Source organism: Parus major, chromosome 1 (genome assembly GCF_001522545.3).
Source record: "Parus major isolate Abel chromosome 1, Parus_major1.1, whole genome shotgun sequence".
Lineage (NCBI taxonomy): Eukaryota > Metazoa > Chordata > Aves > Passeriformes > Paridae > Parus > Parus major.
The window spans coordinates 48,409,690-48,435,385 of record NC_031768.1 but is presented as its reverse complement, the minus strand read 5'-3'; the positions used below and the strand labels follow the sequence as shown (position 1 = coordinate 48,435,385).

The following is a 25,696-nucleotide window of genomic DNA, read 5'->3' as shown; positions in this document are numbered from 1 at the left end:
GCTGGTGGCATTCACAGCCTAACAATTAACCAGGCACTGCAATGTCTTCTTTTGCACAAGCAGGATCATCCATGAAGTTTGAGGACAGTCCAAGAAATGTCAGTGACTGATTTAAAGACTGTGTTAGAGGAAGCCTTACAGTGTACGCTATGTTGAACAGCAGACCAAATGATCTGGACATTTCTTTCTGTCTTCTAGGAGGTGATATGTAATCATGCAATCTGACAACTGTCAAGCTCAAACTTCTCTTCTAGAAAAAGAAACACTGGTGCATTTGTGTACGTATAGTCTTAATCTAATATTTTCTAAAGAAACTGGACTGTTTGTCCCAGTTACCTGCAGGTGAGTGCTCTTCAACCTCTAGCATAATACAAACGAGTCCAAGAGGATAAGCATGTTACTGCTCCAGCAAAACTGATAAAGCTATCATTCTCACCTTAAACAGAAAAGGTGTCTTTACCCAGTGTTGTTACAGTTTATGCAGCACTTTTCATGGTTTATTTGAATCATAAAATTTTAAAGAACTGTAAAACTCTTTTTAAGTGAGTTGTCCTCATTGTCCCTTTAGTGCCATGGCAGATAAACTATTAGACAGACTACTGTAAACAGCTGACTCTTTCCCATATTCCAGTCGTACCTTGAGACAGCAGATAAAAGTGCAGACTGTGAAAGCAAACCCTGGAAATAAGTGGGTCAGAAGTCTAGTGGAGAAGAAATGCCAATTTGTGGCTGTTGGGCTGCACAGAGCGTACCAGAATACAAATGCTGCCCCTTTATTCAGACAAGGCACCAGCAGCAGGACCGTGCTGGCTCAGGGACTACTGTGCTTCCTTGATCATGGCCAGGAAGGAAGCCAGGCACAGGGGCAGCTGTGGTCAGGGCCAGTGGGTAATCCTGGGGCCTGGGACTCAACTGCCCACCCAGCTTGGTTCTGACTGCACAAGGAACCACAGCAGAAAGGGATTGCTATTGGGAAACACTGCAAGACCTCCTGGTGCTGGCAGCGTTCAGAAATATGCCTTGAGCTGTCAGCCATAGGAAATGTGGAAGGGAATTTTACAAAGTGGAGAAAATTAGGAGTGTTTGTACAAGACTATAAATCTGGGGGGAAAGTGCATCATTTGTATCCTCTACCAAAAAAAAAAAAAAAAGTAATTATTGGTACAGTCTCTGCCCTTCTAAAGAGAAAAACTTTAACTTCAGGCTTCTAATAATCGCAGGCTTTGCTGCAATATGATGACAGAGATTGTCACTAAGCTATTTGGAAAACATGAGTCAAAACCAAACCACATCCAAATCTATGGAAGTATACGTAGTTAGAGTTATGAATATATGCTTTTCTAAAGGAACACTTATTAAGGGTGGGTGTGACCCTAAAGTTCAGCCAAGACCAGAAAAAAGGACAAAATTGAGACAGCAACATTGTAGGTTATTTCAGTCATCTCTGAAATCAAAAAGATAGGTTGTTCTCATCACAGCGGCATGGCATTCCCTCCTCAAGAATGTGGAAGAGGACTGCAAGACTTTTCCCTTATTTTTTATTTTTTTTTAAATAACAGTCTGCTCCTTAATAAATTAACCAAGGCTCTGTGTTTACCTCGAAATTACAAATTAAAAACATAGATCACATGGTCTTTATCAATGGACCTGTTTTTGTCATTACGATCTAGATATTCTGGTCTCAGCTTCTTTGGCTGAACTTTAATGAATCTACACTTACTTAAATTCTAGATTGAGAAAATTATTAAGTTGCAAAAGGCAAGTCAGAGGCTACATGGAGCTAAGCATTCTAATCCTAATGATTCCATGATTCTATGATTCCTATATGCTCCCATGTGAACTTCCCTACCTTTTGCATTATCTAGAAACAAAAAGAATGATAAAATGCTAACTCAAAGCAAGCTGAACTGCTAACATTGTCATTTCCCAGCTGCTAAACACTGAGCTTTTTTGAAGGAGAAAAACAAAATAATTTCTTTCATCCAGATGATACAAAATAAAACATGGAACAAGCAAATGTCATCAAGGACTTTAGCTTTCCTGGGCAGGCTGGGTTTGAAAAATTGGTGTAATGTGTATTACTTGGATTATGCCGATAAATAGATTTGTTTTCTTGTGATACCAAGAATTTTTCCCAAACTGCTTTTAGCTGTTCCCACTCTCTGCAAGAATATTTCCTAGCCTTTATTTCTTCGTGAGGAAATAGACCTGCTTCAAATCTCTGATTCACAGTCGCCAAGAACTTTGACAGAAGTATCAAATGCTCCATAGTGTGCGCTAAAAAACTTGTAGAGCAAGAAACGTGTAACAGAGTTTAATTTTATTCCAGTTTGAGCACAGTGGAGAGTCGAACAGGGAAGAAATGTGGTAATTTGACCAGCTATGGTTTTGACTGTCACAGCAGTTGTGCTGCATATTTCCAACAGACTATTTGCAATGGTGGCATTACTACTTCAGCAGTCATACATACGAGTTTTGTTTAGCAGCAGGGGAAAAACACATGCCGCTCATTTTAATGAAAAACAAAATTAGTATTCAGTTTCATAAAATGAAGTACTTTATAAATAAATAACACATTAGCACTAATATTTCATTGAAAACTATACTGAAGATTTCCTACAATAAAAAAAAGAACAAAAAAAACCCCTGCCCTGAGGCAAATCAAGTCTTTGGAAAATATTTTCCTGCGCACTTTGACTCACCCTTGGAAATGCTGCAGAAATTAGAAGTCTGTAAGTCTTTTTAAGACATTCTAGCATACCCATCAGTTTCTCTGACTGGCTAGAGCTGCAAAAGTAAGAGAGACTGCCTGAATTCTCACTCTATAGGCATTTAGTACACTCAGACTGAAGACAGTGCCAGGTGTATATCACAGTATTCTGTTAGCCTTGTTTCCCACTGAAATAAAGCTCATGGCACCTGCATTGTCCATTTGGAAGGACATCTGTCCCCCTTCTGACTTGATGGGTAGTTTAAACATAGTCAAAAGAACTGAAAAACCTCACAGCTGTTATGTTCTTACAAATTCTATGAATACTGATGGCTGGGTAAATGAAAGGAAGAAGAAAATATGTAGTTCACAGAGGGACAAAGCCAAAATTCAGCCAAAACCTTCAGCCTAGAAGAAGGTGGCTCTGTCAAGGAATGTGCCTCCTTTTTCAAGTAGAAATTGAATAAAATTGGCAGGGATGAGCAGAAGGGGTAGCACAAAGAAAATGAGACCAAAAACTTCAGATATGCAGACTCAGTTTTGCTGCTCATGGAATGACCTCCTTTCTTGTATTTTTGCGTGAAAACAAAACACTCAAACTGTTGATTAAACTTCCTTCAGCTGGTTCCTTTGTAGTATAACCATGACGCCCAAGAAAGAACTAGTAAATGTACAGGTACTTCACACGTGGATTATACTAACAAGTCACTACTAACTTTCTATGAAGGTGACCACAGGAGGAGTTTGCTAGATTGTGTTTGTGATAACAAAGGTAGCTAATAAAAATTTCTAGAAGCAATTCTCTCAGATCATGTACTACTACCTTAGGTATTAATGTTTCTTTCATTAAATGAGCACTGTATCCCATGTCATTATTATCTGGCTTCATTAAAAACATCAACATTTGACTTTAAAAATTACTCAGTGTTATTCAAATTAAGCTGTTCAATCACTGTTTCTTCCCGAGGACTGAATAACCAGTACTACAAAAATTCTCAGAGATGCTTAAAAGGAAATTATGCAGTCTGAGTACTACACATTCCTGTTTATCTTGCCACAGGTGTTACTAGAGGTCTCTGTATACATAATTTTCTTTGTGTTTTTGCTTAACACATTAGTTTGGAGTCTTTGCTGAAGTTATGAATATGATACTGTGGGAGAGCAAAGCTAACAACATCTGCACAGAGAATAAAAAGGACAGCATAAACCACACAACTGAGTTAATATTTAAAGAACAAAAATTTAATTTGGTATGTAATTTTTTCCTAGGAGTATCTTTATTTTCAATGCTATACATGTGAAAATAAGAATGAATAAGTGGCTCATTATCTACATGTATAAAAATATAAACATCCTATCAAACATATGCAAAATCACCCTTAATGATATGCATCACTGAAAAGACCTACACCTTAACTTCTAATTAAAAGAAAGACTGCCCTTGTGGGTTTTTTAATAGCACTTGTAAATGCTACTGCATTCATCCATTAGTACATGAACTGTGAACAGCAACAGCTACAAAATGTATACAGGACACCAATATTGTGCCTTTATATTTTTGTATGTTTTTATGTCAACAAGTCAGCAGAGTCATTATGTTTTTCCATTCTTCGAGCTCTCAATAGAACAGACCAGCAAAACCCATTGCCTTGAGCATATTTCTTTTTAAAAAATTTACTGCCATTACTAAGTAATGGTTCAGAAAAATATCTTCTGTGGGAAAGCATCAAAGGACTATTATATTTGTGGCACCATCACTGTAAGCCTGCTGACGATACTGATAATAAGTTATCAGTAAATTAAAGGCCCATTTCTTAACACTAACAACGCTTAAAAGTTTTTAGCACAAAGACTAAAAAAAGATCGTGTTTATATTACATCCATTTTTTATGTAAAATATGAGAATTACTGGGTTGTCTGCCAGAAAAGGGATAGGCAACCATTAATCAAAAGACAGACAATCTTTGTTTTAGAGATGCATTCAGCCACCTGAAAGATTCACATTCAAGCAAATATGTCATCAAATTCAGTTCTACAAGCTGATAATACTCATATTCAGTTTTTCCATAGAAACAGGTGTAAGAAACCAGTAAAACGTTACCATGTTATGTACATAACATAATGTGAAAATGCTCAGCTAGATACATTATGAAATCCTGTAGCACTAAAATGATTAAAAAACTAAATGATTCATGTAAAATGTTTATATACTGTATAAATATGTACACTAAATCACAAGGTCAATTTAAAACTGCCCCTATTCATAGCTCCTATGATGGATTTAGAAAGCTACCAGATTCTTAAAAAAAGAAATCTACCTAGAGCAAATTTGAACACTTTACTGAAAACTGATTTTATACAAAATCTTAAAAAACATACTTCAGAGTTACTTAACAGAAACTAGAAAAAGACGGTTGTTACTCTTGAGAAGGGCACTGTAAAGACCTAGTAGCTGTGATCAATGTCTTCTCATTTGTGGTAAAAGTTAAGCACAAAGAAGTCATCTCAGAGTAAGGCATAGGACAAACAGACTTGATTCCATCCTCAGGTGTATTGGCCTCTCACTGTATCTTATTGCTCATCTAATTTGGCAGGTTTATATTTCTATCCTTTTAAAAATACTCCATAATACAACTATCTACAAATGGACAGTATCCAGTGCTTTCATATGCACATCTTCAATTTAATCACATTGATAAACAACCTTGCTAGTACTAAAAAAGAAAAAAAAGAAGCCATGGTGATGCAAATTATTTTCAGTTTTATGTAGTTGTGCATGCACTTAATGAAAGACCAAGTGAACAGACAGTGAGCACTGAAACTCGATAGAAATGTAGCTATAGCTGTTTCCAAAGGAGCTAGGGGTTTTTAAAAAACCCTTCTGTGAAATTCTTTGGTTAGAATGCAGGTGCTAGCAGTATTTCTAAATTTGGAGTTAGAACTAGAACTAGCTAGAACTAGAATTATTGTTCAAGAGTTTTAAAAACATGAAGCCTTTAATATGCACTGCTAAATTCTTCAGCACTTCAGATATATTTAGGGTATTTTTATATCATGGTCTGAACAGGCCATACACATTCTTAAATCAAGTTTAGGTTTTTAAAGGGAAGTGCTTTTATACTCCAGACTTCAAGAATTTATTAGAAAGAGCTGCTCAATCTTCCCTACTGTAAAACCTGCGGCTCAGATCATCTATTCCAAAGCAGACTCTGACTGCCTCCCCTGGGAAAGACTGTTACTCAGCAGTAACAAAAAACAGCTCAGAGGAGGTAATTTCCCCTGAAGAAAATTGGCATAAATCTTTTTTTTCCGCAGGACAGGGCTCAATCCTTTCTAAGAAGCACTGTTTGTCTAGGAAGAGGTACACAACTCTTAGCAGTGTCAGTGTCCAAATACTGCTATGAAAACCAGGGAAACAGTTCTTTAAAAAGTGATTTTTGTCATCTGTTGGCTTCAGAGTTCTACAGCACTAACATGACAAAAAGTAACAAGGGTGCTCTTGATGACATTTACAATGTACTTCTGCACTATTTCAATGTACACGATTTCAGCTTCCCAGGACCCAGGCCCTACCTTTACTCAGGCAAGCCTGGCTTCACCTCACTCCCATCATTTTGAGGGTGTTTAAGGAAATATGCATTGAGATTTCTGTCCACATTATAGACAGTAACTTCAAGAGAATTATAAGGACTTCAGACCACCCACGGAAGTTACAATTCACAAGCACTTTAATTTTTCAAAGTGTTGTTGTTTTACCTCTGAAGGGAATAAACACATGCCTCTGAGGACACTTCATAGTTCAAATGGTTGGTTATCCAGCAAATCTGTCCTTTCACATCAGCCTTACATGCTCGCTGTGCAGGCCCTGGTCGAGTTTAACAGCTAAGAGAGAGGAGTTCAGAGACATGGGGAGCAAAGAGGGGAGATGGGAGAAACCAGTTGTGAAGGGCCACATGCATGCCTCCTGCAAAATTACTCATCTCAACAGATAAAGCATGAGCCAGTGCAAACCCCTCGCATCCAGGCTTCCCTTCTATGTGACAGTCCTTCAAAGACAGGCATCACTTGGATGGGTGGTGCAGGGAGGAGTTAAAAATAGACCATTTGGGATCTGCCCACCAAGGCAAACTCTCTCATAAGGGTATTGGGATCGGAAAAGACAGCCATTTGTCATGCCATCTTCAACAGAAGTTGCTCAAAGCAACTTTCAAGTTTCTCAGCCCCTAACTGGATGGGTTTTTAAAACGCCCCACCCTGAACAGAGCTATATCTCAGCTCTGTGTGGGGAGAGGGACAAAGACTGGGTGCACAGGCATGCTTTTGTGGGACCGGCATTTGTCTACTCCCAATATTTCTCTCCTTCCTTGCTACCAACACAGCTACTGGGAGACGTAGAAGGGAGGGTGAAGGTGGGAGCCGGGATGTGGGTGAAGGCTGATCAGGGACGTGGTGGCCAAGCAGGGACACGACAGCCGAGGCACAACACAGTGACCTCCGGCCCCCGGGGCCGTCAGGAGGTGCTGCAAGAGGGGTGAGGGCTGCGCCGGGGCTGGCCCGCCTTCTGCGTGGAGGCAGACACCGGGGTGAGAAAAGCACAGGGAGACACGGCCCCGCTTCACATCCTCCTTCCTTCGGGATGCGAGGGGAGCGTGGGTGCGAGAGTGTGCAGGGCCGGCTGTCTTGTCCCCACGCCACGGGCCGGGCGGATGCTCAGTCCCGGCAGAAAACATATTCGGTGTAGCTGGTCCAGATCTTGTCATCGGCGGGACCGCCCTGCTCGGGGGCGAAGGCGCAGGTGCCAGTGGAGGAGCAGGCGGCCATGCGGAAGCCGGCCTCGGAGAGTCGGTCGAAGGCTTGCTCGAGGAAGTTGAACTTGAGGTAGTAGCGGGCAGTGTAGCGCTCGGGAGGGCGGTCGGGGTCGCGGCTCTCGTTCAGGGTCTCCCCGAAAACCTCTTTGGCCAGGGCCGTCTTGCCGCAGACAGTGATGCGAGCCACCCGCCGGAATTTGGCATCAGCCTGCGCCTCCCGCCCGATGGTGTAGGAGCCCCGGTAGCCGATGGTGATGTAGCCAGAGCGCCGCCCGCCCGCCCCGTCCAGCGACTGCGAGGGCGTGAGCAGCGGCCCGCCCGAGGGGCTGCGGCTGGCGGTGGGCGACGGGGCGGACGCCACGGCCCCGCCGCCTCCTTCCAGCGGCTCGGCCTCCAGGTAGCCGAGCAGCGGCGGCGGCGGCTCCTCGGCGCAGATGGAGCCGTCGCGGTGCAGGGCGGCGGGGCGGGCGGCGGCCGCCCGAGTCTGCGCCAGGCGCCGAGCCAGGTCGGGCAGCTGGAAGTACTCAGCCTCCCGCTGGAGGCGGCTGCGCTCCGGGAAGTGCTCGGGCAGCACCAGCTGCAGGTCCCGCAGGTAGTCCAGGATGTAGCGGAAGAGGAAGCCGTCGCGGTCGAGGAAGAAGCGGCCCTTGCTGTCCCGGGGCAGCTCGCTGGGCTGCTGCTGCGAGAACATGCGCCAGAGCAGCGAGTCGCGCACCGAGACCACGGTGCAGCGCCGTGTCACGTACACCTGCCCGCCCACGTTCAGCTCCACGATCTCCGGGAAGGACGACCAGCCGCCCGTGGCCGCTGCGGCCGCCCCGCTGCCCGGCGCCCCGCTCCCCGCCGCGGGCGACACGCCGCCGCCGTTGGGCAGCCCGCGGGCGCTGTCCGCCAGGGCCATACCGGAGCGAGCCCGCCGGAGCCCACGCCCTTCCTCCTCCTCCTCCTCTTCCTCCGGCCGCCTGGGCTACGGCAGGGCCGCCGCCCTCGGGGGAGCGCGCAGCCCTCCGCTGCTGCCCGCCGGAGCCGCCCGCCCCGTCTGGCGCCGGAGCAGCGCTGCGCTCCCGGCGGCCGCTCCTCTGCCCGCTGCCGGACAAGCTCCTCCGTCGGGCTGCGAACAGAGAGCCCCGGCGCCAGCGGCAGGGCCGTGTTTATGTAGCGCGGCCGCACCTCGCGGGAGGCGTGGGAGGCTGGCGGGAGGCAGAGCCGAGCGCACGGGGAGGAGAAGGGGACGGCCCTGCACTGACGCAGGGTCCCCCGTCGTCGTCCGTCCCCCGTTTCCCCCCTCCCCCCCCCTCGTCCCGGTCCGCCTTCCCCGGTTGTGGTGGGGACCCTCTCCCTGCCCGGTGCGCGCCCGCCGGGCTCCCGCCGCCGTGGGCGAGCACCGCGGTGTGCGACCAGAGGAGATAAAACCTTGGGGGTCCCGCCTCTCTCCCTGCCTCCCCCGGCCCCCCTGAGCGAGGCTTCGGCTCCGGCTCGCTCCTCGGCTTCTCCGAGATGTCTTGTTTCTCGCAGGCGAGAACAGCCCTGTGTTTGCCCCGAGGTGCTGGAGCGGGCAAGCGGCGGGACGCTGCTGCTCTCTGCGCTGTGCTCTGTCCCTGCTGATCTCCCTAAGGTTTGTCCCAGCCCTCTCCCAAAAGAGAACCCCGGGGAGATAACCCTATCCCCTCCCTCCTATCGCCTTCGCAGGAGAAAACGCGAACCTGTGGTGCTGCCCGCTCTCGCTTCACGCGGCTTCCCAGCCTGTTTAGGGCTTGTCAGACACCCCCATCACTACACAGGTGTTTAATGCCCTGAAAAACTCCGTAAACCCCCCGCCGATTCTCATTCCTGTAGGGGGACGCGATGGATCGCACCGTCGGGAGGCACCGGGAGCGCCGTCCAAGGGACGCCCGGTCGGCCGGGGGGACACCCTGGTGGCGCGGATGGGGTCCCCTCCAGCTGCCTGACAAGCGGCACTTCATCGCGAGAGCCGGGCTCCTCGTGTCTGCCTGCACAATTGTGTATTTACGTGCCCTTACAGCTCAGATTTAATTAGGATTAATTAGGTACATCGGGATCTGCGTGAAATATAAGCACCTATTTAACATGCGTTGGTAGAAAGCATTTAAGTTGTTTCAGGCTTTTTACTCTTCTGAGGCTCTTTGCAAGCAGCAGTGAAGAGCTGCTGCCTCGATGCATTGAGTTGCTCTCCCGTGGGAGTTCAAGTGTGCTTTCTACCTCGAGAGAGCAGCTCGGAGGACAGGGAGGTCTGAGGAGTATGAAGACAATGGTCAGTGCTCTCCTTTCCTAGGGGCGAGTGAAGCTCTCCCTGCACCACCCTACTGCAAGTGCCCCACTGCAGTGGACTGTGAAATAGAAATCAAAAGATTCAGAGACAGGGGGTAGAAGTACTTCAAAAATTAAGAAGTGGGAAAGGAAGTAAAGGCAAGTTAGTTCTCAAGAAGCAAAATAAGTTTGCCCAGGAGAAGAAGAGGAAGAAGAAGGGGAGTTGAGAAACAGAAGTTTTGAAAATGGACTAGATGGTAAAAAAAGAATAACGTGTCTAGGGAGAACTGACAGGAAGATACTGTGGTCTAAGGAAGGAGATGGGGTGGGCTGGGGAGAGTGAACATTCAGAATTTACAGAAGTGTCATCTGAACAAGACTAAGAATACACTAACAAAGAAAGATGTGGACCATTACTTTTTCTGGGTTGGAAAGCGAGTTACCAAGACTTTGACCACCAAGTATTTTCATTTGTGGGAGTGAAATGGCAAAGTAGGTTAATCTGATGCTTTGCTGACATTTTGTACAAGAGCTTGTTTCTCTTTTTTTTGTTTGGTTTTGGGTTTTGTTTTGGTTGGTGGTTTGTTTTTTTTAAGAAAAGTAGAAGGGATGTTAAAACAGTTCTGAAAGATGAGGGGAAAATTAAATAAGCTTGAATTAAGTTGTTTTGTTGCCCATTTAAACAGCTGAGTTTGTTGCTAGAAGGAAAAAAAAAGCGGGGGGGTGGGGGATAACGTGGCACGTACTGCCACACACAGAATCTTTGTTTTCTTTCTGTATACTATTTCAGGGTCAATTCACCAGAGTAAAAGCACATGAAATTTTCACGTGGTGGTTTGTTGGTGACAGTTTTATGGAGTTGCTTTTACCTCTTGGTCTCTTAATGTGGCATCTCCCCCCACATCACCCTGCTCCTGGCCATACTTAGCAAGAAGCCACCTCAAGAGCCTCCCACAGATTCGTATTTTAAACTCCACTTCCCTAGTGTGGGCTCTCTATTGAGAGCACTGTGATTAAACTGTGCACCCAGAGGATGAGATCATATAATGCTTGAGCAGGAGCTTATTCATAGCAGAATTTGCAGTGGAAGATTTTGTACCTACTAGCAGGTGAGTCTTAACAAATACTCCCATATTAAAATAAATAAATAAAAATGGGGTCTTTAATTCATCTGTTAATTAAAATTATTTCATTTTTCTGGCATTGGGTGAGTATTAATGCAGGTTAAGGAAAAAAAACCAAAACACTAACATATTCATTAGTTCATGTTCACTGAACTTTCTGTTTGTCTTGAGCTTTGTTAGACTTGACACCAGACTTCATAAGACCTGAGCTTAATGGGTTCTTCCAGTGTCCAAAGGCACACACATTAAAGGGGTGGGGGGAGCCCAGATGACACAAGCACTTTATTTGGCCCACTGTCCCAGGTCTCTTTTTAAGGGCACAGACCAGTCCATCCCACTGCAGTGTTCTCTGTGTGATTGTGAAGCTGACTCCAGACTCTTCAAAAAGGGAGCAAGGAGCCTTCTCATAGGAGGACTCTGTTCATGCAGCCTGTTCAACAGTCCTGGGCAAAGACCCAGCTTGCAGTGTTTGTCTCTGAGACAGATGTCATTTTCTGGGCTTAAAAACATGCCCAGCACTGAAATAACAGTTTTGAAGCTACGTCTCTTCACAGAAATTGTATTCTGTGGGCATCTCACTGCTGCTTTATGCCTTGCCTGGCTGCAAGGCTTTGGTTATTGTAACTTCTTTCGTCAACAGATTTTTCCTCTTTTCACAATATGTTCATCTAATTTCTTCTCCATTTCCTATCTCTTTTCATTTGGCAACGTTTGTCTCGGTGAGGAGGATTGGACTTCGTCTGTGGGTATTACAATGGGTAAATATATCAACAATTTTTTACTTATGTGTCAGTCACTGGGTTGCGTAACACAGTCATAGTGGTTTATTCTTATTTTGTGTGGGAGACAGTGAAATACTGGTACATGTAACATTAAAGGCTGCCACAGAATGCCTCCTGTAAGACATACAGCCCCCATAAAGGGCTGTAAATATTAAATATAGTCTAATGAATTTATGACAATAAACGTGTAGTTGAATATCTCTGACTGGGCAGTGCTGGGACATTTCAGGGCAATAGCTCTTTCAGTTAAGACAGTCACATGTCAATGTTTGCTATTAGCTGCTGACCAGAACTAGCTACAGGGACACTGTCTTAACCTGTCAGGATACAACAGTTTTTCTCCTTTTAATACTCTGAGAAGTTTACATGGGTTTGGGGGGATTGATTTTGTTGATTTGGGGGGGAAGGGGTTGTGAATTTTTGTTTGTTTGTTTATGGGAGGTTTTTCAGAAGAAGCTGTTGTTGTTTCCATGTTTACAAAGATGCTTCCATCACGATGGGCCCCTATTTTGCATTTTGGACGGTACATCCACGGATGATCCAGGTTTATTCGGGGAGGACAGTTTCCTTCACAAATGGAGGAAGGGTAACACCTAGTGGGAGTAAATCCACATTGCAATTAAGAAATACAAAGAGCTCCTAAGTATTGCCAGCATGACCCAAGGCACATAAAGAGAAAATGGTGCTTCTTCGGTAGATGTAAACTATTATGTATTCAGCTTCTTCGTGAGAAACTTAGTAGAGCAAGAACATATTTTATCACTGTTCTGAACTGAAGTATTTATTATTTCTTCTAGCAGTCTTCACTGTGTGACATGGTATAATATTGCTTAGAAATACCTAATTGCATATGACTGAGTTGTTTGAATTTTAATACTGAATTCAGTGAAATATTTAGCCTTCTGCATAAAATCATCAAAAGGAGTTAGTGATCTAAACTGAACTGGAGGTTCAAATACACTCATTTAATGCAAGAAAAAGAGTCCAATAGTCCCACAGCAGAGCATGTTGCTTAAGAGTCAGAAATCCTTCACTTTTTTGGGACTTATATGTTCTTCAAAATGTGTGCAGTTCCATAGGTTTGACTTTGACAGTCAATGGATGGCTACTAGGTTGAAATCTTTCCCATTTCTGAATCATTGTTCATTATCAGCCTCAGCATTACCCTCAAGTGATACCAAGTAATATTTCCAAAAGCTTGAAATGTGCATTATTCAACCCAATGTCAGAACTCAACTCCTTCTAAAGAGAGTATTCTCTCTCTGCAAACTCAGTTTCACAGGCTTTCATTAGTTGAACACAAATGTATACATTCATAGATTTCAATATTTCATGTGAATTGTAATGAATGTTACCTGTGAGGTTACATCTGTTAATATCTGTTCATAGAGATTGTTTTGTCTCTGTGTTTGCATGTACAGCTGAATACATTTAGCCAGAACTGCGTGTTCTAGGAAATCCAGCTGCTGTGAAAATCTGCACATTCTAGCATGAAAGATATTGAAGACACAGAACAATACAGGCTTAAGGGAACTCAGAAAGTCATCAAGGGCTCATGCACTTTCCTCCTGCCAGGGTGCCACAGACATTGCTTTGGATAATTTTGTGAGGGCACTGCTCTGCAGAGTCTGGGGAAGAGGGAGGAAGAGGAGGACAGACATTAGCTGTGTATTCTGTGTCCTTGGCCAATGCAGAGCTATAGAGTGTGACTGAGAAACATAATCAAGTGAGCAATTAGTGAAGGTCAGAGCTGTGTTAATTTCCTTCAAGCGCCTTTGTGAAAATTGGAAGACAAAAAGTACCCTCTCAATGTCGTGGGGTCATGCAGGTAGTTTTTGCCTTGGTAAAGAAGAGCACTGAAGGGTACACCTTCCACACATATCCTGAGCATCACTGAATTTGGAGAATACAAGAAAAGAGGCTATGCACCTTATGTCAAATGGGGAAATACTCCCAGCTGTTTCTTTTCAGGTGATATCTAGGAAAATGTGATACTTGATCTCCTGTTTTGGTTAATTATCAGAAAGTTACAGCCCTGTTCGATACCAAAGGAGCAGAGGATAGCTGTGTCATTTTATAACATGCAGTGGTACTTTACATGCACAACATGTGAGGCTTTTCTCCTATGCTAAATTACTCATAACCCCTATGGAGCAGCTTTAAATCAGAGTTCTTTTTGTGAGCCTGAGCTCTCTGAAAGTAATCTTCCGTATCTCTGCGAAACATTTCAGTCATGTCTTCATGTCCTCTCTCAGCAATTCTCCTGTCTGTGAATAAATAGGATTCTGACCTGGCTTCTACCATAACAACAGAAAGACAACCAGGCCTCTGCAAAACACATAAGTGGAAACTACATTCATCTTCTACATTACCATTGGTGTAAGTCAAGAGCCTTAAGCTGTCTCTTAGAACTTAACAGTGTGAGGATTCAGCAAAAGAGCTCTCCTAATAGGGAAAATACAATACATTATCTAGCTAATTACGATTAAAAAATCAACCTCTACTCCCTCTTCTTACTAGCCTACCTTCCCGTAGGGTTGGACAGGCTCCAGAATAGGCTTTAAAGAGGTAAAACCACATTTTTTGGTGCTTTTGGGTACAATCAAAAGATAAGAGCATTGATCTTCAGAGGAGCAAGTTAAGGGCTGTCCCTGTCTATTCTTCTGAACAGCTAATCACAAGGGTGGTATCATTCCTGAGTAGGAATCTTAGCCAAAAGAAAATGCCTTTTAATTACATTTTTTTATTTTAAAGGTCTTACTTTCACCCTTTTCTTACAAAAATGTGTTGTAAAAAAAGGAATTAAAAATGTATTGATATAATTATTTTCAACAGAGTGATCCCTCAAAGGTAGAATAATAATAGTAATAATAATAATGATATTGGTGATTGTGTGCTTCAAATTTTTGTATTCACCTTAGCTGTGATTTGGAGGTATACTGTTCACTAATCAAGCATTTTTTAAAATCATTACTGTGGTCAGTGAACAGTAATTAATGCATTTGCTTTTGTTTTCTTCCACTATGTACCAATGCAAGCTGTGCTTAACCAGCATTAACTCTTTAAGTTAGATTAAAATAAACAAATGAAATGCAGTCATTCATTTCAACAGATTCAGAAATTGAATGTGCTGCTTTGTTCTCTTTACACCTTTTTCTGTTGAAAACAATTTTAAATTCCTGGTATGTTTAATAGAAGAAATATCAAAACCCTTAGCAGGGGTTCTTACAGCATCTGTAAAGGGGGTGAAAGCTCACAGCAAGCACTCTACTATAGATAAGTTGGTAAATTATTTTTACTACCTTAGGTACCTTGCTTGACTCGCTGAGAAAAACATGTTTGCACTAGTTTAGTTTTTTCCTCTGCTGAGACCCAAGTTTGCATCCCCAATGGCAGAGCTGACCTTATGGGTGTCAAACCCTACTGGTTTCACAGCCCATGTAAATTACTGAGTGGTATTAAACTGTCAAGGAATGAGGGGCACCACAAGGCTTGTGCAGTGTTTCACAGCCCCCTGTGTGCCCCTGTTCCCCCAGGGTATCAGTCCTGAAGGATGCTTTGAGTAGAGATGGTTCCAGCTTTCCACTGTGCTTCACAGTTAAGTGTCTCTCCACCAGTTTTCATCATCTCTCGACAAAGGCTGAAATTAAATTAATGAAATCTCATTAGAGAATTGCTATTCACTTCCACAGAAATGAAGATTAAAAACTATTTCTATATACATAAAGAGAGAGAGAGAGAGAACCTTCAATGTTAGCCTACTCAAACTCGATTCTCCTTCTTTGGCCTCCGAGCCTCCTACATTGGAAGTGCAGTTCCACAAGCTCTTAGCTGCTTCAGACATCCTAGAAAATATCCATTCTGTCAAGACCTTGCCAAAGTACATGTCACCAATGGCTATAACTAGAGTTCATGCCAGTGAGGACATCTGTGAGTGAAGGCTGTAATTACATACTCTTAGCTCCTGCAGGCAGTGTATCTCAGCTGTTCAACCCATGCCAGAAAGAGATGCTGGACCTCCTATTCACTGATACCCTTCCTGACCTGCCATGAAAAATAATGTGTCACAGAGAATACATTTCAGTTACTTGGCAGGGGAAATTATTCACTTGTAAACTGCCAAAAAATCTCTGCCTAGAGGGTGAGATAGCAGACAACCTTCTGTTAGGGCCAAAATTGAGTTTTCCAGTTTTTCCTTCAGCCCTTATCCTTAGCACTGTTTTCAGAACTTCTGCCTGTTATCCACTGCATAAACCAACCTGATTTTTCCTTTGGACTGAGCCAAGCTTGAAGAAACCTGGAATCAACTTAATCAGGTATAGCTGATGTGTCCCAGCTTGCTGATGTGCCGTGCTAATGAGATATTATTGCCCAAAGTAATGAAAAGCATCTGTTTCTTACCTGTAAAGAAAGAATAAGGGCTGTTGCTGTTTGCTTGAAGGTGAGTTTAACAAGCTTGTCTTCCTTCTTAGAAAAGTTCACTGCATGTATTTTGCTCTTGGCCTCTTGGAGAGCAAAAATAGTATTCAATTCATGTGTCTAGAAAATTCCAAATGTGCTCTCCTGTTCCAAGTGTTTACATAGAAGGATTAGCAGTACTCTGCTTTGTAGGGATTTCCTGTAAGGTATCATCTGTGTATGATCCATGTTTTAGTGAAAATACATTATCACTAAAAATAAATGTATCAACAGAAAAAATGTTTGAGAGACATGTAAGAGATACATGGAATAAAGACTGTGTTTAGATTTCATGAAGTTTTAATGAAGCAAATGCCTGGATTTCCAGAAAATCACAGCCACTTAATTCCAGCAGCCCAGAGAGTCTTCAAGCCCTTGAGAATATAGGAATTAGATTTTTAAGAGGCTGTCTTCTCTTTGTATACTGCAAGCTGTTGAAAAATAAAAGATTATTTATTAATTGCTTATGAACTAAGCACAGGAATTATCTTTCCTGTGTCAGCAGCATGACAACAGCAGAAGAATATGCCCCAAAGTTTTGCTAGCCTGGAAAGCATTATGCCTGTGCAAAGCGAATTGTTTATTTGTTTTCACCTTTTATTTTTTTTGAGTCTTTTGTATGTACAGTTCTTGCCAAAATGCCTTTCTCAGAAAATTGAAAGCTTTCTTCATTATTGTTTGTATTTTTTAACTGAATGCCAAGAGTCTAGATTGTATCAGAACCAAGTCCCCTAAATAAAATCCTTTCAAATAAAACAAGCAGAAATAATCTATTTATCTCAAGGAGGTAAAATCACATATAAATAGGTTGAGATTATAGGGTGGCTCTTAGTGAAGGGGAAGCTTATCTGAGAAGCAGGAGATAAGCATAAAGCCTGCAGTCATAGTGACAGTAAAAGGCTTCTGAAATAAGAAAAGATCTCTCTTTAAGTCAAGATACGGTTTGTGACCGACAGTCTGAAAGAGGGGAAAAAATTAAAACAGCCAAGTATAAGGATTGTTAAGAGAGAAGAGGAGAAAGGAAGAAGCTAAATCTATAGCTAAGGGAAAGCAAAAGAAGTATGGAATTATTATTTATGTATTTTATGAGCCCTTGGGCACATATTTTCAGTGTTTTAGGGAAGTACAATAACCATATATTTAATACTGTATATATAATAATGTGTATAATAGTGCTATATATAATACTGACAATAAATGTGGTTATTCAAACCTGTTTGATAGTGGAATGTCTTTATAATATTCATCAGTTATGTCTGTTCTTAGCCTCTCAGCCTCTGTCCCCAGGTCAAGGCTGAAGAGGCTCTTTGATTTCTAGTGGACGAAGATGATGTTTGGATCACTACCAGCTGAACACAGGAAGGCACATACTCACAGGGGAGCTTCTGATTACTTTTTCCAATAAACCTCTACCTTCAACCTTTCACTGTGCTGTTGCTTTCTTCCATCATCCCCAGTGAATATGTTCAACAGACCTGTTAGGGTTTTGTTTGGGTTTTTTTTTGCTTTGTAGTAGAAAGAAAATGTTTGTGAAAGCAAAGAAGGTACTTACTTACCTGTGACCCTAAGAGTTGGCATCTTTGCAGGTACAAGAGGGCACATTCTCAACAGTGCCAAGTTAGCTTGCATATGTTGTGCATCCAGAACAGGGCTCAAGAGTTGGATGGACTGCAGGAGCAGATGAATGGAATGGAGAGGGTCTTCTATATGGAGGGAAAATATTTTTAGCTTCATTTAGTATGAATAATCATACTAAATACCCACAGGAGCTCCTCAGAAATGAGCTGGGTACATTACAGCAGTATGTATTTGATATACAGATTGGGAAACGTCAAGGTAACCTCATCTCTACATATTACAGTGCCTGCTGTGCTGTAAAACCAACTGTAACATCTGCCCAGGTCGTTTCTCCCTGTTTCATGTAATTCATTCTTCTAGACCTTTTTTTTTTCCCTCATATATTGAGCAAAAATGGTTTAGCTGATACTGTGCTTCCTCTGTAAAGAAAATTTTGTTTACTAATCTCAGCTAGGTATTGTCAGTAAGCTTATTGGCCATTTAAACATTACAGACCACACTAGATTAAGCTTACACCTGGTTTGTTCCATTCACCATACCTACATCTTATTTTGAGTGTTCTTGTAGAATTTAAGCAATTTCTTTTCTATATGGCATTCAGCTGACTCAGAGCACAAAATACGAGGTTGCATAAGAAAATTTTTGGCATTCTAAAGATCTTGTTTGAATACAAAAACCTTATTAGTGGTCTTAGCTACACAACTTCTACTTACAGTAATTGGAGCTGTTTGCCTAAATCTTGGACTAGGTGATCATTCTGGGTCCCATCCTACAATGAAAATATTCTGTTCTATTTTCCTCAGCTGTGACTATTTCAAACCTTGTTATGCAAATCACAAATCCATCCACACTTCTTCTGGCAAATTGCTGCCCAGGAAAGCATAACTAATTTAATGCATTAATCCCTACCCCTGAAGCACAAACATCTATCACCTGAGCTAGCAAGACTGTAGTTAGGCTTGTGATCTTTCAAGTTGCTGTATCAGAGAGAGAAACAATGCACTGTTAAATGCACATCAAGCCTGAACGTGTTTTGTCTGCTAACACTGTGTGAATAAGAAAATACGTACAAATTTACCCCATAAATATATTTTTTTTAACTTCTACTCTCCATCTTTACTAAGGTTGAACTTCATAGTAGCTATATATATATAACCCATAATTATATTCAATGATTTCTTGATTTCCTTATTATTGTTAGTAGTATGTGTAATATTTTGTGTGTTATACATTCTAACTAGTCTGGGAATATCAGGTTTGGTATTTGTGTTAAGGTTCATAGTAGTTTTCCTTAGAAAGAACTCTGAGTATGTTCACAGTGCTTTGATTTGCAAACCTCCAAGCTTGATGCATCCAAATGAGGGCCCAGTTAAATACACCTCAGTTGGGAAATGAAAGGCACCTGGCTGTCCAGGAGATAATGCTATCTTAGTCTTTTGAATTCTCACTTGAGAATCTTGTCTGGCTGGGGAGATATTCCTTCACTCTTGTTCAAGCTGCCAGTGCTAGAAGCTAACCCGCCTGAATTTGCACTGCAGGAGGAAAGAAATATGTTGGAATGCATTTGTTTCAGTCAGCTCCTTTTTGACATCCCAAAGAGTTTCCAGGCATAAATAAAAATTACTGAAAGCAGCAGTAAAGCAGGGTTCAGGTTGAGGGATTTGAATGATTCATGAGCAAGGACTCTAATAGGGAAGAAGAATGGGCTCACAGAGTGGTGCTCATACACCTCGGTAGTGAAGTGTCAGACAGCTTGACTTGATAAGCCAGGATGATCCTGATTCAAAGCATTGCAAGACAAAGCATGAGCAGGTGTTAATGCCACCATGTTCTAAGCACTGTTTTTAATATGAAAAGCAGTTTTCTTTAGAATCTAGCACAAAAAAAAAAAGTGGTGTTCCAAAAGCCAGGAAGCAACTCCCAGTGGAATCATTATGCAAATGTAAATATAGAAGTTGAAATTTTGGCCTCTCTCAACTTGGTGGCTGCAGTTCCCTGCAGCTTTTGCCAGGATGCGTTACTGGCTGCACAGCATGCATCTCTTTCCATATGCACTTCTGTGTTTCATCTAAATGCTTTCTGGGGGAAGATGTGAAATTTAATTTCTGAAGTAGTACAGTTACTTTAAAATTTATATAGCCATCGTTGTAAGAAAAAATCATCACCTTTGTCAGTTTCTGGCAACTTTTGCACCTCAGTAGTTAAATCACAGATTCTAATCTAATTCTTTATTAAGAAGATAAAAATCTTCAGGGTCACTGGCCTAGCTGTTAAAATCCCAGTATAGTTTCCATTAGCATCAACTATATAGTAACTCTTAGTTATCCTTCACTACTCTGGTCTGTTGTGATTTTATTTGCAGGAATCAGTTTGTGCCAGCCACAAACATCAGTGCCCCATTTCCACAAAACCATATAGCAATTGTAGTAGCTACTATCTTTTACCAATAATGTACCCTTTTAGCACTACAAATGTTGTGATGGTTTCTAATGTGACCGTAAAATAGTGTTGCTTTAGGTGCAGTTCTGATAGTGTTTAGCAAAGACAAGGTGTGTGAGACTCAGGCTAATAATTTCAGCTGTATAGGAGAGGTGATGCAGAAAAAGAGGAAATACATGCACAAACACTTTTAGGTCATGTGTTTCAATAGGATTTTAATGTCTTTTTCTTGCACATTAGTCTCACCACTATCACTCTTGTCTGTTTCCCATATGCCGTTCTTTAAGGACAGTATTGCTAATATAAAGCCTTAGTCTGGTGAGAGGCTGATTGCCTTCACTTTCAGTAAATTCCTAACTAAACCCTCTACACCAAACTAGCCAAAGACAATGGCATTAAACTAAACTGCCAAACAGAGTGGTAAGGCAGCTTGCTTTTGTTTTAGAACTGTTGACAGGACCTTAATGGTAGCTTATGTTATTACCTGATGCTTTGCAAAGATCAAAGTTGTATTTATAGTAAGCAATTTTAAACTGTAAAATTTTATTTTTTTTAACATTTACTTTTACAGTAAATATGTTTTTTACAGTACATAGCAAGTTTTAGCATCCAAGCTTTAAGAATTTGACTCATTGATCTTTGTGGGTCCCTTCCAGCTCAGAATATTCTGGGATTCTAAAGGAAAGCTTTGATGCCCTTGGTGAGCATGAAAGCCACATCCCTAGGAGCAGCAGGTGGCAGTGCTGTCTCTGCTCTCCGTTTTTAATGCCCTGCAGCAGCACAGCTGGAAGAAGCCATTTCATGAAGAGTGTTTAATTGTTCAGGTTCCTGCAAACTAAGGCACTTCTGCTTATGGGCAGTGCTGACTTGCCTCATCAGGGTGGTGTGAACTTACCCTCCAGAGTTCTTTCTCCACGTGATGTGATCAAGTGGCATTATCCTTCCTTTTTTTAATCCTCTTTTTTTTTTCCCCACTGTATTTTTAACAACCAAGACAAAAGCAGAACAAATGAAATGTCATCTGTGGTCTCTGTTATCCCAAGAGGACTCACATAAAGTATGAAGTAGGTCACAGGAAGTAAGATAAAAAGCATAACTATAAACTGAGAAAATAAGTGAACTAAAGATTTTTTATTTGAAAGGATGACATATGAATCACTGAGGTCAAAGTTCCAAGATGTGTTAAACTAGATGTCTGCCTAATCACCAAAGCATTCTGTCAGCTTCTTTATTACATAAATATGGATCTGGTTTTGTTTTTAATCTGAATCCCTCAAATGGGACATCTGAGTTATCTGATGCAGTGTCAGCAAAATAAAGGAAACCCTTGGTGTCTCTGAAAAGACGTATCAGTCAAAGTGGAAACATTTGAAAGTTCCCCTCTGAGATAATCTCTAAAATTTATTCCTGTTAGTACGGGTGTCTTATGAAATGCTTTTTTCAGAAAGGGCTTGCATAAGAACTGGTGTCTTGATGAATAAGCTGAGAAAGGTAAGGGCAAATAGAAGTGGGAGAAGGAAATAAGCAGAATATGCTGGCCCAATGTTCACTGCCAGGACTGAGAAAGGTGAGATGATTTGTCCATCATCCTGCTTTGGAATGAAATGGGCTGCATCTAGCAATGGGGTAAACTGACAGTATTAGCACAGATCAGCATTCCATGAGTGAAATTAAATTAAATGAACACATAAATGCAGAGTTCTGGAGGAATTCCAGACCCATCTTCACAATTTTGTTAGCATTTTCAGAGAATCACAGAATAGTTATTAGATCATGATTGAGTCCAACTGTTAACCATATTTTGTTCTTTCCTATTCCATGTGTCAGTTATTACTGCCCTTCCCACTGAATTATTCTTTTAGTACTCACAGCCAGGTATCAGTGCTGAATCAGGATCACAACAAAACTTCCAAACAAAAAATACATGAAGCCCAGCGGGGAAAAATATGGGGGAGTCCCATCTGAAGTAGAGAAACTGTTCATTTTATGATATTTCTGCAAGCTTCAGTGTTCTCATATACCAATGGAAAGAAGATGCTAATGTTAAAGGGCAGAATGAAGAACAAGTTAAGAAATAAACTATGGTACATGTCACAAGAGGTTGGCAGTGCAGCCTTCTGACTAGTTAGCTCACAGAGGCAGTGAGGTCTTTTGAAGCTTCCTCTCCCTCTTTAATCAGTCCCTTTAGAACAAGCAGATTCCAGCTTCAAAGGCTGCAAAGCTTGTCAAAGAAGAAAGCTGCCTGCTCCTCAAACCGTGGATGGCAGCTTAATGTCCCAGAGTGGTGGTTCCCATGTGAGGCTGCCCAGCTCTGCAGGGTGGGCATGATTACACAGCAGCTCCTGTGCTCAGATGTCTTTCAAGGGTTCATGCACTCTCCCTACATTAGTATCGATCCTCTCCATTTGACAGGACTTCCAAAGACTTGAAGAGATACTTTGTAAAGCACACTTAGCTTGATCCCTCCCTCAGAAAGTCTAGATGGATCCACTTGCTACATTCAAGCTAGTTTTTTCTCATTCTTTAAATAACAAGCTTTTCTTAATTAAAGTCATTGTTATATTTTCTTAATAAATGCTTCTAATTTTTCCTTTTTTGTGCTACCTACAAGACTTTTCCCGGAACTTACTTGCAGTAAAGTGAGTAGAGAATTTTATATAAGAAAGCTGCGGTGTTTATTTTGTCCACAAAACACTTTGTTAGAGAACATTAATAATGACATTTACTGAGTCTGGGGAGACAGAAGGTTAAGTGCATTTCGGTATTTTCCAAATCTGTGTGTATTGATCCTGCAGCGTGTCATTTCTGGAAAAGTTTTCCAAAGGGAAAAAAAAGAAGGTCCCTAATACAGCACCTCTCTTCCTCATTTGATCTCCAGTTTCCCATTTCTGCATTACTGTATTTTAAATGTGAACACCAGTTATATTTCAACAAAACCTTACCGTTTTCTATACTTTTCTTCTGATATATTAAAGAAATTGTATGTCTCAGCATACACATTTCCCTTTTGGTGACCCTACTTCCCCTATTTGCAACTGGATTTCCATGATGCTTCAGCAGGTATTTGCAGGTGCTGCAACCCCATTTGCAGGACAAACCTTTAACCTGGAAATCACCTCTGATGTGTGGCTTGTTCCTATTTTCATGGTGTATTTAGAGACCAGCTATGCCAGCCTAGGAAATTTTCCACAATGCAAAGCAGATCATGAGCAGTCTGTTTGGTAATGTGTCCATAAACAGCATATTCACAGATACTTCTCTTTTCCTCAACAAAATATAAGTCAAACAGCAATATTAGAATCTGGCACTGTTCTGTTAAAACCATTTTTCCAAGTGCTATTGAGTTCAGTTAGAGCTAACTCAGACAGGATGGGTGAACTTGGCAAATCCCAAAGTCAGAAAAAAGGAGGGATAGAATGAATCTCAAGAGATCATTCTCAAAATCCCCATCTGCCCCAAGGCAAGATAAGAAGCCTTGAACTAATCCTGGCAGATAGGGTTCATGAATTAAATCATGGTTCATGAACTAATCATTAATACATTGGTAATTGTTCCAGTGAAGGAAATTCCACAATATTCTTATGTAGAATATTTTAATACCCTTCCTGTTATAAAGGGGTTTTATCACATCAGTCAAGAATCTGATAACTATTTAACAGATTCCTTTTCTTTTTTAATTTCTCAGCAGATAGACCAAAGTAGCTTAACACCCTCACTTCTAAAATATACAATTGTTTTTCTGTACTGTGTACAGAAATACACTTCCACATTAAAGCTATGCCAATCTGAAGGTCAGATGCTGCAAAATGAACCACCCTACATTATTTCCCCATTCAGCCAGCCCTCATGTGATTGTGATGAAACAGTTCAGAGGATAAATTAGAGAAACATTCAAATAAATAATAAAATATTTTCCCTGGTGATTTAGTTTACTGGATTAAGCCCTAGGGAGTGACAGTGGTTGGACTGGCTTAGCTGTGATGTGAAATGGAATAGCTTCCCTTTTCTAGGCTAAATAAACCTCCTCACACCTCTTTCACAAACCGTGCTTTCTAAGGCTGTTGTTGTCCCTAGGCTCCTCTGAATCCTTTCCATTTATCTGTATCTTTTTCATAAATGGTATATTTAATGTATTTCTGTGTCCAAAGAATATTTAAAATGTATGATTCGGTTATGAGTGAGCAGGCCATCAGAAGCGTAAAAGAGATCAGTTGTTCCTAATATGCTCTTCTTCCCAGTTTTCCTTGCCTAATTTGTGTGTGCTATGACCATGATTTAGCCTGCCTGTGTAATAATTGTTCCTCCAAGATGGATGGATAAACACAAGTGTGACACCCTGTTCTGAGCTTTTGCAGTTTAAGAAATTTCAATTCCTTAAATTCAGTGCAGTCATTCCAATGTGCACCTTTCCCTATGTGGTCACTGCTCATGTGGCCATCTTGTCATTTCCAGTTTTAACTTAAGACATCATCTAAATTACAGAAGAACCTCAAACAAGAGTTTCTCTAGGTGGGGTTGATATCTTCCCTCAAGTTCCTTTCTGTTTTGCTCTGTCTGTACACTGACCTACATTGAGAGTAGGCACATGACAGATTCTCAGTCTTTCATGTAATCAGAACTCTTTTGGGGTTAATGGCTTCATGCAAGTATAATTTTGTGGCACTCTAAAGGAATAAGATGTTAAGATTTGCTGTATTCTTTTAGATATTTATAAATTTAGATTTTTATAAATAATTTATATTTCCTGCTATAGATTAACTTCAGATTCACATTCATATATTTCTCTCAACACATGATCTAGAATCTTGTCACATTTTTTTTCTTTTAAAGCCATCACCACCTGAAGCCATGTAGTCAACTGAGAATTTAAGTTTTTACTATAATAGTTTCTCACTATTATCATTGGAAAAATGAGAAGCCTGAGGACACAGCAACAGTAAAGTTAAAACAGTAAAAGTCCCAAATATATGCAGCCTTATGAATGTCATCAATTGTTAATAACTATGAGGTTGGAGTTTGTGCTAGAGTGTGCTGTGGATGAAACCCACACTAAAAAAGGGTGCACCAATGATGGCTCCATCACTGACTTGTATCCCACCACAGGCTCTGGTAACCTGTGTGTTGCTCCATCATTTGTAATCAGATCTAGTCTGAAATGAGCCAGAGTGTTCAGAAACATTCCAAAATGCCTGAAGACAAGGATTGCCAGGCTTTCCTGTCCCTCCTGTGAAGGGCCTCGAGTGTTTCTCAGAGTAGAGGAAAGACAGAAGTCTGCTGCCCTGCAGGCTCAGAGATCATGCGGGACCTCTGCAAGCTCTCTCCACTCCAGGCTTCTTTGTGGTGTAGTGACGTGGAGGAAGAAGAAAGGAAGATGAAAGGAAGATGAAAGGAAGAAGAAAGGAAGAGGAGACTCGAGGAGAGGAGACTCGAGGAGAGGAGACGAAAGGAAAGGAAAGGAAAGGAAAGGAAAGGAAAGGAAAGGAAAGGAAAGGAAAGGAAAGGAAAGGAAAGGAAAGGAAAGGAAAGGAA

At 41.6% G+C, this 25,696-nt stretch overlaps 1 protein-coding gene and 1 long non-coding RNA gene across 2 annotated transcripts; both read right to left on the bottom strand.

Moving 5' to 3' along the window:
* Positions 1-3,930: 3,930 nt before the first annotated feature.
* On the bottom strand, positions 3,931-8,624 carry KCTD12 (potassium channel tetramerization domain containing 12). Its single transcript, XM_015622032.3, has one exon. It carries the CDS (start codon positions 8,417-8,419, stop codon positions 7,421-7,423), a length of 999 nt encoding a protein of 332 aa, XP_015477518.1. The 5' UTR covers positions 8,420-8,624; the 3' UTR covers positions 3,931-7,420.
* A 2,820-nt stretch (positions 8,625-11,444) lies between these two features.
* On the bottom strand, positions 11,445-25,086 carry LOC107201965. Its single transcript, XR_001520498.2, has 3 exons — positions 17,707-25,086; positions 15,438-16,581; positions 11,445-15,332 (listed from the first exon to the last, which is right to left on the bottom strand). It is a non-coding gene; the product is annotated as an uncharacterized LOC107201965 (long non-coding RNA).
* Between the last annotated feature and the right edge of the window lie 610 nt (positions 25,087-25,696).

Coding starts and splice junctions, on each gene's coding strand:
- KCTD12 (XM_015622032.3), bottom strand. CDS start 8,419: ATGGCCCTGGCGGACAGCGCCCGCGGGCTGCCCAACGGCGGCGGCGTG.